At 39.9% G+C, this 16,735-nt stretch overlaps 1 protein-coding gene across 3 annotated transcripts in view; it reads left to right on the top strand.

Moving 5' to 3' along the window:
• PDE4DIP (phosphodiesterase 4D interacting protein) overlaps positions 1-16,735 on the top strand; it is a 216,511-nt gene that overhangs the window by 83,922 nt on the left and 115,854 nt on the right. For all 3 annotated transcript variants that reach the window (XM_082457572.1, XM_082457570.1, XM_082457569.1), the window contains exon 5: positions 13,196-13,272. In XM_082457572.1, coding sequence (XP_082313698.1) covers positions 13,196-13,272 — 77 coding nt within the window. The remainder of the gene's footprint in view (positions 1-13,195; positions 13,273-16,735) is intronic.

Raw genomic sequence — 16,735 nt, 5'->3', positions numbered from 1 at the left:
GGGAAGCGGCGGGGGGTGGTGGTGGGATGAATTGGGAGATTGGGATTGACATGTATACACTAATATGTATAAAATGGATGACTAATAAGAACCTGCTGTATAAAAAAATAGATAAAATTCAAAAATTCAAAAAGTAAATTAAAAAAAAAAAAGAATCCGCCTGCCAATGCAGGGGACACGGGTTCGAGCCCTGGTCTGGGAAGATCCCACATGCTGCGAAGCAACTAAGCCCATGCACCACAACTACTGAGCCCACGCTCTAGAGCCTGCAAGCCACAACTACTGAGTCCGTGCTCCACAACTACTGAAGCCCAAGTGCCTAGAACCCATGCTCTGCTACAAGAGAAGCCACCGCAATGAGAAGCCCATGCACCACAACGAAGAGTAGTCTCCGCTCGCTGCAACTAGAGAAAGCCCATGCACAGCAACGAAGACCCAATGCAGCCAAAAAAAAAAAAAAAGCCATGAGACTGTACAGATCACCAAGGGAGTTAGTCCTACCAAGGTGGAAGATAAAAGGACCAAAGACTAAGCCCTGGGTCACTCTAACATTAATAGTTTGGAGAAAGGAGGAAGAACCAGCAAAGGAGATGGAGAAGATATAACCAGTGAAGTGGGAAGAAAACCAAGAGAATCTGGATTCTGGAAGCCAAGTAAAGAAAACATACAATGGAAGAGAGAGGGATCAACCTTGTGAAATGCTGCTGATTGCTCAAGTATATGATGACTAAGAATTGACCTTTGGATTTGACAACATGAATGTCATTAGTGATCTTGATTAGAGTAGTTTTGGTAGTGGTAGAGGCAAAAGTCTGATTGCAGTAGGTTTAACAAAAAATGGGAGGAGAGGAATTGGACTGATTACGTTGAGGAGTTTTGTTGCAAAGGAGAGCAAAGAAATGGAACAGTAACTGGTAAAGGTAAGGAGTCCATAGAAGACTTTTAAAAGATAGATAAATAATAGTATGCTTGTGTACCAGTAGAATTTTCCAGTAGAAAGTGAAATATTGATTAAGGAGACTTTCTGGATGCTACTTTTGAGAAGTAGAGAGAATGGGACCTAATGCCTAAGTGGAAGGTTTGGCTTTAGATGGGAGCATGGATAGTTATCTGTGGTCACACACGGAAAGACAGTTTGTGAGCACAGATGCTAGTAGATGATGGACAGATATGGTGGTAGGAGACTGTAGGGGTTTTCTTCTAGTTACTTCAGTATTCTTAATGAAGTAGGAAGCAAGCTTTATTCTCTCACTATGTTTTTTTTCTTTTTCTCACTATGTATTTTCAAATATATTCCTAGAGTGAGTCAGTCTCCCTCATGTGTGCTAATTCCTGCTGACACATCCTTGTTCATGCCTGGAATACCTGTATCCTTTTTCTCTGCTTATTCCAAACCCTACTCAGGTTTCAAAGTCCAACTTAGATTCTACCTGCTCAGGTGGGCCTTTCATCATAACCACTCCCTGAAACCATCTTTTACGCTCTGTGCTCTTCCAGCAGTTATAGTTCAGACATATTATTTGGCACATGTTTAATCCCTGGCTGGCAATTATCTTTCCAATGTGTACCTTGCTTATTTCTCCTTCTAGATTATAAGCACTTTGTGGGTTGGATTGATCTCAAACTTACTCTATTGCCTTTAACATTCTCTTCAACATTGTTGAGCCCATAATAGAAACTCAGAAAGTTGGTGTTGATTGATTGCAAACACCCTGGAAGTTGCAGGTGAGGCTCATCTGTACATGTGAAAGAGGAGGCCACTTTTCCATCCTTTGATGTCCCCTCCACCTGAGAGCCCACAAGCTGGCTTTGGAGCACTGCAGGTGAACCTCCAACTCTTCCTGGAACGAAGAAGTCTCTCCAAGAGAAGGGTTAGCAGAAGTAGGAAGCAAACGACTTGAGAAAAGAAACAGTATAGGAAGAGGAAATTCTTGACAGTGAGAATGGTTTAAAGAGGGTTGTGTTTTTATTTTTAACAGCACCCATTCATTGGATAAATAATCATCTTCCATGTGTGGGCACTTCTGTGTATGGGCACTGTGCTAGCAATAGGGATGCAATGGTAAGGAGATAGAGGGGGTCCCTGCCCTCCTGACACTTGCAGTTTAGTGTCTGAACATAGTTTGAGTAGTACTGTGACCTGACTTCTTCAGTGTGGTGCCTATCACCCCCTAGATAATTTTGCTTCACTTATAATTAGCTAGAGTCACTTCTGTATTTTGTTGGTTGATGAATACCATAACCCCATAAAACTCTTACAGGTGCTCTTAGACCATGGGATTAATCGTGATGCAGGTCAGGACACGTCTTCATGTAGTGTACTTAAAACTAGTACATCTTTTTTCTAACATTTTGTAGAACAGCACTGTCCAACAGAAATTTAATGTAAGCCACAGGTGTAATCCATCTATCTATCTACACCGGGTCTTAGTTGAGGCACGTGGGATCTTAGTTGTGGCATGCGGGGTCTAGTTCCCTGGAGCAAGGAGTCTTAATCGCCGGACCACCAGGGAAGTCCCCACAGATGTAATTTAAAATTTTATAGTGACCACATTAAAAGAAAAGTATATTAATGTTAATAACGTTTTAAAATATCATTTCAACATGAAATCAACATTAAAAAAATCATTAGGATTTTATGTTCTTTTGTTGTGGCTAGTCTTTTCCATCCAGTGTGTATTAGGTCTTTGAAATCCTTACAGCACATCTCATTTTGGACTAGTCATACCTTAAGGGTTCAATAGCTTCGTGTGGCTCGTGGCTGCCATCCTGAATGGCACAACTTAAGAGTCTACAGTCTAAGTGCTGCCCCTGGTCTCAAGCACAGGTATAATTTCAGAGGAGTTGCCTGATCATAGGACCTGGCTTCAGGACACAGATAGGCTTCCAAGGGAGGAGTGACTGCCAGGTGTTGGAACATAGGTTCCATTTTGTAGTGTAAGTTTCAATGCAAGAAAAACTGTCCTGGACGTTGCAGAATACCAATGAGTGGCTTTATTCATTTTGGAGAGTAGATCAAAGCAAGTGTCGATCCAGAATGGAGAGCTGAATTTGGGGATAAATGTCAGATCATGTTAGATGCCACAGATAATTTAAAAATGTTTAGATGGCCTTAGGTTTCCTATGTACCAATTTATCTGTAGAAAAATTAATATAATTTTTATACTTTATAACTCCTAATTCTATGCCTGCTACCCAAAGGGAAGTTAAGGAAAGCACAGGATGGTTCCCCTGAACTCCAGTTTCTAAATAGCTGAGGGAAACAAACCATTCTGAGCATCCCTTTTATAGCTCCTTCAGTGGGGCCGGGTTCCTGTCTCCACACAAGGTGTCCTGGGATTGTAGGGGCTCCAGCCTTACCCCTGACTTTCACAAGAGGCCTGCACTTTTCTAAATTAAGCCCAGCCAGTCCTATTTATGAACAGAGAGGCTCCAGCCAAGTGAGAGAGATTCGTCCTGCTAAGGAATGTGCTGGGGACAGGGAGAGAATCACTGAGATCACTGGTATTTATATGGATGTTTTCTCACTTGCCAGCTCAGTTGAGCCAGATCAACAGAGGCTTTTGGGACTCGACCAAGATTTTAACAGAGTGACTAATAAGGGTTTAAGCTGATCATTGTGAACACCAAGGCAGTGCGTATATTGGGACCTCTGAGCTCAGAGTGTAAATAAAAAATGTCCCAGACAACTCATATTTTTCCCCATATTTTTAAATGGACTTTATTTTTTAGGGTAGTTTTAGGTTTGCAGCAAAACTGAACAGAAGGTACAGAAAATTCTCGTATGTCCCCTGCCCCCCTCCCAAATCACAGCCTCCCCCACCATCAAAACCCAAAGCTTTTAGTTAATCGTTTTATCATTTAACCTCATTTTAATCTATCTTTCTTGGGTTCCTAAACTCAAGGTTGACCAGAAATACCGATCTCTGCTTATGATTCATACATCTTACTACCTTTGGGGAAACTAATGTTTATTGAACACCTACTATATGTCAGGTATTTTCATTTACATCCTTTCATTTAATTTTCACAGTATCCTTGAAAGGTAGTGATTGTAAGCACCTGAAGGAACTACAACTTAGGTTAAGTGACTTACTTCTAGAAAATAGAGGATGAACTATGTGGAACTGTGAAAAATGGTTGAATATCTGCACTTTCATATGATTCAACCTATCAGAATGTGATAGTAAGTATTTGAACCCAGACCAGTTTAGTTCTAAAGTCTATACTCTTCACCATACTGCTGCCCTAAGTACAAGATTCTTTATTTTCCCTTGGCAGCTCTGTAGTTTCAGATTTATATTCCTCCTCCCTTAAAAGATTAGAACCAGAGAGCTGAGAGGAAGGGCAACCCAAGGTATAACACATGTTGAGTTGGGTCTAGGAATGTTTCTTTGGAGGCTAAAGCCAGGAGTTACAGGATGGACTTGCATTGATTTATGCATCTGCTACTATTTATATCTGCCACCTGTGTGTATTTCCATGCAGCTATTTGATTCTGGGTCTCTTTCGTTTATCACATTCTACTATAATTATCTGCTTAATTGCCCCCATAGGCTGTAAATTCCCTGAGGACTGTGATTGTGTCTGCCTTGCTCTTTTTAATACTTATTAGAGTGCCTTACACATCCAAAGGAGATGCTCAATAAATATTTGATTTAAAAAAAGTGAATAAATAAATGCTACCGTCTCACAAGTTAGCTACCTGTCTTCTGCCCAGTGAGTACCCTTTCTGTCTGTCTCTGTCTCTCTCACACACACACACGTGAGCCCTGGCTGGGTCTGTCCAAATACCTGGCCACCTTAGAACTCATCCACAGCCTCAGTGCTTACTCAGAGGTGGGTATCTGTGTTTGTCTAATCAAGGTAAACTGAGCTGGGAAGGAATTGGTATTGTTTTCAGGCCTCTACTAAGGACTAACGTGGTTTGGGCTTGAAAGAGTGACCTGAACTGAGTAGTTCTGCCATCCGGATGTAGATCCTCGTACTTTGTATTGTACAAACTGAAACTTTCCACTTGGTTATTTTCCATTTCTTTGGGAAGCTGGACACTAAAGCAATCTCTGGCAGGAGAGTGCCTGGCCTTGTAGTCTTCTGCTTACTGAGGCTGGGGACACTGCCCTGCTATCCTTTCCCTGGCAATGAACTATTCTTGTCACATGTTGGGGCAACCTATGTGTCTAATTTGGGGCTTAATTGCACTAGTGGATGACAATGAACCTGGAATCTGTAGAAAGGCAGGGGTTGCACCTCTGAATAAGGTCTTTCCTCTACCTGAGGGTCTGAGGACTTTTATGATTTGCATTTGAACACCTTCTGGCTAGGCGTCTTACATCAACAGAGAAGATGAGCAATGCAGGTGGTATAAGAATTCTTAGGGGCAAGAGGGAGAGGCTGTGATTCAAATTAATTGACTGTATAAAAACATAAAGCTCTGGGAGTGACTAGTCTAAGGTCACACAGTTAATGACAGAGCCAAATAGTTAGACCCTCTAGGGTCTTATTTTTGCTTTAAAACTAGGTGAATGAAAAGAAATCTCATCTACAAAACAACTCACTTGGAAGCTACTAAAATGTGTTTCTAGGGATTATATAGCAACCAAACCCTTGCCCCTTGTTCAGGACAGATAGAAGAACCCCTTATGAAAATATTCAGTACTTCACCCTGTTTTATAGAGCGAATGCTTTGCCCCAGTGGTTTCAGAGAAGTCTGGAAAAGAAATTCACTGTGAACAAAAATATTTCTGAACTACACTTTTCCTAGAAGGGATATGGTTCTAAAAAGAAAAGAAAACATTTTAAAATAAAACCCATCCACTAGAGTGACTTTTCACTTTGGGTTAATAATCAGGAATTATAAGAGGATCTCCTCACAAGAGTTTGAGACTCTTCCTCCTATTAAACTATTTCTTTCTGAATTCCTTTAGTCTACAGAATTGATTCAGAGTAAGATCTGGCCATATTTATTTTTGTCCCAAGTAAAAACTCTTCCATGATAACTAACAAGGACCTACTGTATAGCACAGGGAACTCTGCTCAATGTTATATGGCAGTCTGGATGGGAGGGGAGTTTGGGGGAGAGTGGAGACATATATATGTATGGCTGAGTCCCTTTGATATGCACCTGATACTATTATAACCTTGTTAATCAGCTATACTCCAATATAAAAGGAAAAGTTAAAAAAAAAAACAAAACTCTTCCATGGAAGGCCTGCTTTTCTCTGGCTTGTTTCGTACTGTCTTACAAAGGTGCAGTACCCATTTCCTTCACTCACTGACCCTAATTCATGTCTTATCACACTGAAAAGCACTTTGGTTCTGGCAAGCTTTAATCTCCAATGCATAGTTACTTGCTGATGTTATCAGTGAATGTATACTGGTATGCTGTCAAGGTTTTTTTTTTTTTTGAGTACTCTTCCCCCAGCAGCAAACTCTGAGGTATAAAGTAAGACATAATCCTTGTCGTCAAAAGTGCTTGAAGATCAGTTGAAACACACACACACACACACACACACACACACACGAAGTTAAATACCAAAACAAAAATGTAAGTTAGCAATTCAAGACAGATGGTAAAGTGTTTATTCCATAAACATATATGGAGAGCTAATGAGGGCAAAGTACTTTTCCAGATATTAAAACCTAGAAGGGAAGCCAGACATTTTAAATAACTAATCAAAGCAGAGTGAGTTGAGTGCTGTACTAGAGATAGGTGTCAGATGACCGAATCCTGGTTTACTCAGGACAGTCCTGATTTTGCCAGTTGTCCTGGTATAATTGTGATAGTGCCTCTTTTCACTTTCAGAAGAGTCCCAGTATGGATGCTAAATTATAGTCATCTTAGTTGTAAACAGTGGAAGTGAAGAGAAATAAATTATTAAGTTCTGACTAGGGGATTAGGGAAGGTTTCCTGGAAGGGGGAGTGGGGGGTGTTTGAACTGAACCCTAATGAAGAACAGTCTTAGAAAGAAGAGAGGGACTTCCGTGGTGGCGTAGTGGTTAAGAATCCGCCTGCCAATGCAGGGGACATGGGTTCAATCCCTCGTCCGGGAGGATCCCACATACTGCAGAGCAACTAAGCCCGTGCGCCACAACTACTGAGCCTGTGTTCTAGAGCCCGCGAGCCACAACTACTGAGTCCTCATGCCACAACTACTGAAGCCAATTAGAGAAAGCCTGTGCACAGTAACGAAGACCCAACGCAGCCAAAAAAAATAATAATAATAATAAAAAGAAAGAAGAGAGAAGGCGTCACAGGCTAAGAGCAACGCAGGCAAAGCCTTGGTGACATCCAAGGGCACTTCCATGATTGATTTCTCAATCAGCAGAAGCCCTTAGTTTAGAGGTGAAGAGGGTGGCCCCACCAAAGGCCAGTGGTGTCTTGGAAACTATCTTGCCATAAACTACTATCACTCAGAACTCTGGTTTTCAGAAAAGATAGCCACTGGATAATGACTGATGTCATCGCGGTGCAGTGTCAGACCAGAAGGGTGCAGTTCCAGCTGGGTGAAGTGAGCAGGGAGGGGAGGGAGAAGAAGAGGGAGTGTGAGGCAATGTGAGAGTTGAAGGAGACTGGAAGAGGGTAGGAGGTGAAGTGAGAGAATTGTGATTTTATTAGCTCCGACTGCCCAGTTAAAGAAGTCGCAGATTCCTCTCTAAAAGAATCTTGTTTGTAGTTTATTTCTGCAGATCTTCCTTCCTCCCTATGACCCAGTTGTATTCTGAGTCCCCCAGGTTTAAGAGGCAGGTTTATTTCCTTTATCCCTCAGTATTGGGAAATGGACTCAGCACCACTGTTTTATAAGTCTGGTGGCTGAAAGGAGCTGCTATAGGGAGCCAAACATTCTTTGCTATCTGTGACCATAGTGTAGGGAATTCCAGAGGTGAAAAGGAAAAAATTTAAAAGGAATGTGGATATCTACTTTTTTGTGATGAAAATGCCATTTCTAACTTTTCATTAGGAAATTTTTCAAAAGTAGACAAAGATAAAGAGAACAGTGCCTCCCATGTACCTGTCCGGAGTACTGGGGACCTGTGTACCTGTCACCCAGCTTCAACAGTTACCAACATTCTGCTGTCTCTGTCCTCCCTGCTCCTCACAGCAACTCTCAGACACCACAGAACTGCATCTGGACAGACGTCAGAATGCACCGCTAACCAATAAGGTCTTTGTTTTTAACCATAACCACAATACCATTATCGTACCCAAAAACTTAAAGATAATTTCTTTTTTTAAATTTAATAATAGTCTTTTTTTTATTTAAAAAAATTTTTATTTCATATTGGAGTGTAGTTAATTTACAATATTGTGTTAGTGTCAGGTGTACAGCAAAGTTATTTAGTCATACATATACATATTCTTTTCCCATATAGCTTATTACAGAGTATTGAGTAGAGTTCCCTGTGCTATACAGTAGGTCCTTGTTGATTATCTATTTTATATATAGTAGTGTGTATATGTTAATCCCATTTCTATCATTTTTTAGATTCCACATATAAGTGATATCATATGATATTTGTCTTTGACTACTTAGTATGATAATCTCTAGATCTATCCATGTTGCTGCAAATGGTATTATTTCATTCTTTTTAATGGCTAAATAATATTCCATTGTATATATGTACCACATCTTTATCCAGTCCTGTGTTGATGGACATTTAGGTTGCTTCCATGTCTTGGTTATTGTAAATAGTGCTGCTGTGAACAATGGGGTGCGTGTTTCTTTTTGAAGTATGGTTTTCTCCAGATATATGCCCAGGAGTTGGGTTGCTGGATCATATGGTAGCTCTATTTTTTGTTTTTTAAGGAACCTCCATACTGTTCTCCATAGTGGCTGTATCAATTTAAGATAATTTCTTAACACCATCTAATGCTTGGTCCGTGCTCACCTTTCTCTCTAAAATGTCCATTTTAAGGTCTGGAGATCTTAATTAGTAACTGAGTCTCAGAGTAGACTAGGCCCAAGAGTAGAATGGCCCTTTTATGGGGGAGGATGAAAGGTAGGAGAGGAGGCTGGAATTCTTAGCTGTATTTGGAATTCTACTAGTGACTTGAGTTGCCCTGCGGCAAGTTATTTTTCCTTTTCCTGCCTCAGATTTAGCAACCTTTTATCTTCAATGGGTTAATAATATACCTCTTAGGGAATATTCACGATTTAAAACAGAGAAGGTCTTTTAAAGGCTTCAGATAAAAAGTTTTTCTGTACAATCACACAGCATTAGCCAATCCCTTTTTTCTTCAACAAACATATTGTCATTCCACTTCTGCCTAGGTGTATCTGTTCCTGTCGGTTGGTTGGTTCACTCATTCAGTGCTTTTACTACACATGAAGTTGCAAAACACTGAGGGCCTCAAGTTAGTCACAGCTGCTAGATATTTGAGTCAGGCATTGTGTTGGGTACTTACGTTATTTCATTTACCCCTCACTACACCGCTCAAGGTAATTTTTGTAACCCCTTTTTATTGATGAGGAAATTATGTTCTAAGAGGTTAAATAACTTACACAAAAAAGGTCATCCAGTTAGTAAGTGGCAGAAACGGATTTCTGCCTTTCTAGGTCTGCTGTCCTGAAACCCATGTCCCAACATCGCAAAGCCAAAAGGCACAAGCTGACAACCAGCACACCTGGCTAGTTCCACCACACCGTCATTTTTCTCTGTCCCAAGGGAATCTGTAATTCAAAACTGTAAAAGCGCAGGTAGAAAGACATAGCATTATTTGGTGTGTCAATATTGAAGTACAAAAGGAATGATAGTTATGAAAAATCAGAGGCATAAGAAATGGCTTTTAGTGGGGGAGATTGGTGGAGTGTGATGGCAGATAAGGCCGGTTAGGTAAGTTGAGGTCAAATTTTGAGTAGACTCCATTCTCAAGCTGAGTAGTGTAAAATTTAATTGCTATGCAATTAAAAACCATGAGAAGCTTTCTGAGTAAAGGGAGTAAACTAATCAGAGATATGCTTTAGGAAAAATTTAAATGGTGGAGAGGCTGAGGTTGGGGAGATCAGTTTTGAGACTATTCACTCTGATCCCAGTGATAAGGAAGGAGTACCTCATAGGGTGGTAACCATGGGTGCTGGAGAGGAGGGGCAAGATTGGAAAGAGATTTTGAAATACCCAGTGCTAACTTCTGTTAGAGATGCTGGAAGGCAATGTATAGTTTTGCTCTTTAGTTCAGATATAATAATGATGTTCCCTAGGTGCTGGACACTGCTCTAACTGCCTGTGTGATATGCAATATGTAATCATTGTTATCATTTAATTATAACCACTATAATTTCCTAGGGCTTTTTGAAACATTTTTTATAATTTAATTGAAATAAAATTCACATACCAATACAGCCCACTCATTTAAAGTGTACAATGTACACATCAGTGTTTCTAGAATATTCACAGAGTTGTGCAAATATCATAGCAATCAGTTTTAGAACATTTTCATCACTCCACAAAGAAACCCCCAACCCATTAACCATCACTTCCCAATTCCCCTATCCCCCCAGCCCTAGTCAACCACCTATCTACTTTGTTTCTCTGGATTTGCCTATTCTGGACATTTCATATAAATGGAATCATACAATGTATGGTTTCTGTGACTGACTTCTTTTACTTATCATAGTGTTTTCAAGGTTCAGCCATGTTGTAGCATCTATCATTCCTTTTTATGGCCAAATAACATTCCATTTTGTTTATCTGTTTATCAATCCATGGATGAAATTTTAAAAATTATTCTAGAATTTTGCTGTATCAGATATCTGTGCTTGAAATAAGTGAGCTACTGAATGGACTGTAGAGAAATTTCTAGCTTAATACCATATTTCCTTATCTACAGTGACCTTCTCTACCCTTGTATATCTTACACATTAAACCTTCCCTGGGTTAGGCTATATCCTAAACTTCCTCATCAGTGATCACCTTTAGCATTTTAAATCCATACCTCAGAACTTTGCTCCTCTCAACTGGACTGCAGGCATACTGAGTATAAGAAACAAGTGTCAGACATCTTCATTATTCCCCACAAGACCTGATAAGTCCCTTTCCACATTAAGAGTGCTGTTAACAGTGGAGGAGAGGGGTCTGCAAGAGTCAGAGCAGACCCTTTAACACTCCCTGGCTGTGACCACACTTCTTTAATTTAAACTTCTCCCTCTCCCATTCCTAGAAGTGTCTTGTGGAATACTGGTGGAACACAGTATGCAAACTATTGACCTAGTTAATATAATGGGTAATAATGCTTCTAATCTAATGATGAAAGGACTGATACATTTTGCATTAAGATCTTTTTTTTTTTCTTAAGGTGGTCAGGCAAAACCGTTTCTCTTTTGATTTTTAAAAAAGCAGTTTTGTTTTGTTTCGCTTTTTTTACGATTCCTGGTGTCACAGCTTCTGCTGGGGCAAAATTTTGAAAATCTCTATTTTTAAAAGGGATAGGCACATTGTGGATTATATGAGCAGTAGATCAATTTACAGAGTTAAAATTGAAGCCTTGGAAAAAAATTTTTTTTCTATTTCCTTCATGTTGTATTTATGTGGGATAATGGAGGTTCACTAAACTTATGGTCATCATTTCATGATGTACGTAAGTCAAATCATTATGCTGAACACTTTAAACTTATACAGTGCTGTATGTCAGTTATATCCCAATAAAACTGGAAGGGGGAGAAAGTTATGGCATGTTAAATAAAAGGATAGAGTCTTAAAAAAAAAAAAAAGAATCCTTGGAAAGGAATCAGGTCATTGGTTACTGGTTTCTTTTAACCCAATTCTATATTGAACTTTGCAGTACATACCAGGGTGGAAATCAATTCAGGAGAATCCTGTATTTAACATGGATTGGCGTTAAGACTGTTCAAGTGATGTGTCCTGAAACAAAACAAGCTACCAACACAGAGAAAATCTGATTAAACACAATTAATCTATAAACTCATTGTTAGCCCAGTCCTCTAGTTCTAGGTACTAATATCATAATGAAAGTTTATTGTATTTCTTATCATTTAAGTTCAGCTTCATCATTGAAACTTTTCCTTGGGTTAGGTAGGTGGATATTCTTCTGGAGAGTAGAAGGAGAGAAAGGTGCTCCCCCCCCCCCCCGCCCCCCGCCAGCCACCCTCTCTTGAGTATATGCATTTCCTTGGATATCTTGACAAAGAGCTGATAAGATTTGGTGATATGATAAGCAACTGCAGTTAATTTTGGATCCACTTCAGCTATTTTTGGAATTTAACAATTTATATATTTACTAACGGAGAATGGAGAAACGTGATTAACTATGTAGTGATTTTTCTGCAGAAAGAGGGTACAGAGGGTTAGAATTTAATGCTGTAAATTGGAATGTACTTGCATTTCCATGTGGTAGATTTCGTAATGCCCATGAAATTACCTTGATCCACCAGAATAATTGATCATGAGATTTAGGATCTAACCTTGTGGGATGAAACTGTTTTAGCAGTTCTCTGTGAGACTTGTAAACTTTATTGTCTATTTGCTTGAATAGACATAGTGCTAAAGCCTAGAGAAGGAACTATATTTTTTCTCTTTTCTCTTTTTTTTTCTTTCTGTCCTTTTCATTTCTCTTTTCTACTTATGTAGAAGAATAAAGCTAACGTGAAGAATGTTCAGATCAGATTGCCTAGGATATCCCACCTTTGGTGTAATAATTTTCTTTCCTTTCTATGACATATGATTAATGTAATATGTGATTATGACTGAGAACTTCAGCTATCCTAGTCAGGGAGGGAAAACTGTTGTTCTTATAAGTAATAACAGTGAACACTTAAAAAAATTGAACTGTAGTTGATTTACAATATTGCATAAGTTTCAGGTATAAAATGATTCAGGTGTGTATATATATATATATATATATATATTCTTTTTCAGATTCTTTTCCATTACAGGTTATTACAAGATATTGAATATAGTTCCCTGTGCTATACAGTAAATTCTTGTTGTTTATCTATTTTATATACAGTGGTGTGTATTTGTTAATCCCATACTCAATTTTTCTCTCCCTGCCCCCCCCCCACCTTTCCCCTCTGGTAACCATAAGTTTTCTACGTCTGTGAGTCTGTTTCTGTTTTGTAAATAATTTCATTTGTATCATATTTTAGTGTCTACATAAAAGTGATATAATATTTGTCTTTCTCTGTCTGATAGAGGGTCTGTGGCAGTTAATGACGATTAATGCCTGTGTACTTTTCAGAACATCGAGTTGAAGGTTGAAGTAGAGAGCCTGAAACGAGAACTCCAGGACAAGAAACAGCGTCTGGATAAAACATGGTGAGTTGCAGTTTGAACTAGTTGAGCTCTTGGTCCTTTCCAGTCTGGCTCATTAACTGAGAGCAATAGAATTCCTTAACCTTAACTCTGGCATTTGAATGCTGCATCCAATTCAGAAACTGAAACAATGTGCTTTTCTTTCCTTGGGCGCCAATAAGTCTGAGAGATGTTGACATAGATTGGTAAATTCATCAGACCTAAGTTTATAAACTTCCCAGTCAGTAATCTACTGGTAACATCCAGGGCTGACATAGAGTTTGGCGGAAATGGGCACTCTCATATAGTGCTGATGAGAGTGTGAATTGTGATAACATTTTTGGAATGGGTACTACCTATCAAAATAAAATATTAACACTTCCCTTGATCAAATAATTCCTAAAAGGAATCTATTCCTTATAAATAAAAGCAAGAGTATGAAAGGATAAATGTATAAGGATATTAACTGCCATTATTTGTAATGGCAAAAAAAAACTAGAAACAACTATACATCACTAGGGCAATGGTTGAAAACATTTTGATATAAACATACTGTGGAATATTATGTAGTCATTAAAACGAATGAGTTAGCTCTATATTATTGTCCTGGTGGGAAGTCCCTGATAGACTAAGTAAGGGGGAAAAGTGCTGAGTGACATTTAGAGTATAAGCCCCTTTGTGTAAAGACAATCTATGTGTACATGTGTTTGCTTGAATATGAATAGAAAAAAAACTGCAGGGTTACATACCAAACTCTTTAACATTGCCTGTGTCAGAGGAGTGAGAGTGGAGTTTGTGATGGGGAGAAGACTTGAATTTTTTTTCTTTATACTGTCTGTATTGTTAGGATGGTTACTTTTATAATTTACAGTTTTTATAATTAAAAAACCCTTAGTTTTTTTTTTTTTTTTTAATTTATTTATTTATTTTTGGCTATGTTGGGTCTTAGTTTCTGTGCGAGGGCTTTCTCTAGTTGTGGCAAGCGGAGGCCACTCTTCATTGCGGTGCGCGGGCCTCTCACTCTCGCGGCCTCTCTTGTTGTGGAGCACAGGCTCCAGACGCGCAGGCTCAGTAGTTGTGGCTCATGGGCCTAGTTGCTCCGCGCGATGTGTGATCTTCCCAGACCGGGGCTCGAACCCGTGTCCCCTGCATTGGCAGGCAGATTCTCACCCACTGCGCCACCAGGGAAGCCCCAACCCTTAGTTTTAAATGACAAGTACTACTGAAATTGTTACTAAAAATAATTTTCAGATTATATCCTAGAATCAGTATACATTCAATATGATCTGGCGTTCCTTCTATCTCCACAGTATTTCTTTTTTCTTTTTTTTAAATCTTCCTGATTATCCTTCTTTTTTTTTTTTTATTAATTTATTTATTTTTGGCTGTGTTGGGTCCCCACTTCTGTGCGAGGGCCCTCTCCAGTTACGGCAAGCGGGGGCCACTCCTCACCGCAATGCGCGGGCCTCTCACCGCCGCGGCCTCTCCCATTGCAGAGCACAGGCTCCAGACGCGCAGGCTCAGGAGTTGTGGCCCACGGGCCCAGTTGCTCCGCGGCATGTGGGATCCTCCCAGACCAGGGCTCGAACCTGTGTCCCCTGCACCGGCAGGCAGACTCTCAACCACTGCACCACCAGGGAAGCCCCTCCACAGTATTTCTTGATGCTTAGAATGATAGTCCAGCAGTATCAGAATACTCAAACCAGACTCAACTATACACAGTATGCTGGAATTACTCAAAACTTACTAAGGCATTAAGTGAACTAATAGATTTTAGGAAAACTTATAATTAACAGTTGAGTTACAAGTTTTCAGATTTGTGTAGTGCTTTTAAAAAAAAATTATGTCATTTCAGCTTTTAATTAGGAGGCATTATCCTATTTTTAGCAATGAGAAAACTAAGGTACAGATTGTTAAAGTCTTCTCAAATGAGTGGCAGAGCCCACATCTTCTGGCATCAAGTCCAAGGCTCTTCTGGCTTCACAACAGCTGTAGCCTATTAAATCAGGCATTCCTGGCTGACTTACTCAGAAAATGTATAACTTCCAATCTCAAGACATTGTAGTTAGCTGTTGTCTATTGCATTTATCAAGGAATATGGAGTCAAAGTTGATGATTCCTGAGGTCTATTTAAGGGTCTTAGGTTATTCTCTTGACTTGTGTCCCTTGTACAACAAAGACCCTTCTACCACCAAAAGGCTGCATAATGACATGGGAACTCAAGATAAATATAGTCTCTGGGACAGTGCTGAGTAGTGTCCACTATCGACCAAGGAATTCTATAATCTTTAGGGAAGTTCCATTTGGTCACCGTGGACACAACCTTCTGGGCCAAATATTAAAATACTACTGGGCTTGGATAGAGCAACTTTGATTTATCATGAGCCTATGAAGGTTCGATATTGTTCTCTGCCCTGAGAACAAGAAGATTGTCCATGGTTCTCAACAAATGGCTTAAAACAAGAATAAAACCAAACCGGAATTAAGATCATTCAGCACCTGATACTGCCCCCAAATTTCTAATCCTCAGACATCCAAAGGCAGCTGTTGTTAGCTATAAATAAGCTGGTGACACCTTACCCGCTTCATGCTAGCGCCTGGGCATTCATTCCTAAGGACATCAGAGAAGCAAAGCTGGACCAGAACCCTGAGCTTCCATAGATTAAATGTCTGCTTTCTGCATGGGACTGTGGGAAAACTGGATAGAACTCTGGGTAGGTAGCCCAGATTCAGGACAGTCTATGGGTTACTGGCTGTAAAGGAGAAAAGCATTTCTGTGGCTGTCCAAATGGATATTCTATTTCAGCAACCTAAATGGAAGGAACACTCTGAATTCAAATAGCAAGACAGGCAAGGAACTAGCAAAGCACTCTGGGAGAGCAGTCTTAATGGGAAAGTCTGGGGACAGATGATGGTGAACTTGGATGCTGAGTTCTAAACCATTTGATGACTACCTGCCTTTCAAATGCAAGATCCTTCTCTTGAAGCTATAGCAGTAATGAAGCCTCTAGGGAGTCAGGTATAGTCTGATTGACAAGCAACACAAATTAGAGTTCCTAAAAGATTACCTGAAAAGTTGGAAAGAGCAGTTCCACAAATAATTGCAGAGGAAAAAAATACTCCATTTTTATTTTCATCAATGGGACTCTGAATTACTGAAACAGCCTTAATGGGTCCACTTGCTAAATTATATGACTGGCTCTGACTGGCTAATGCTCTGTGGTTTTAGCACTGATGTGGAGAATCTCAACAGCCATAATGAAGCTGAGCTCCGGCGCCAGTTTGAGGAGAGACAGCAGGAGACAGAGCATGTTTACGAGCTCCTGGAGAATAAGATCCAGCTTCTGCAGGAGGTGAGTATCCACGGCTAAAGGTCCCCTTTTACCTCTTTTCTGACTGCTCTGCCTCCCGGCATTCACCTTTTCCCTCCCTAAAGTACCTATGTTTGCAGCCTTTCAGGTTTTGTTCTTTTCTCGTTCTTTTTGCA

The sequence above is a fragment of the Balaenoptera physalus genome (assembly GCF_965194825.1).
Source record: "Balaenoptera physalus genome assembly, chromosome: 1".
NCBI lineage: Eukaryota > Metazoa > Chordata > Mammalia > Artiodactyla > Balaenopteridae > Balaenoptera > Balaenoptera physalus.
The sequence above is the reverse complement of the archived record's forward strand: the minus strand, read 5'-3'. Positions and strand labels throughout refer to the sequence as shown.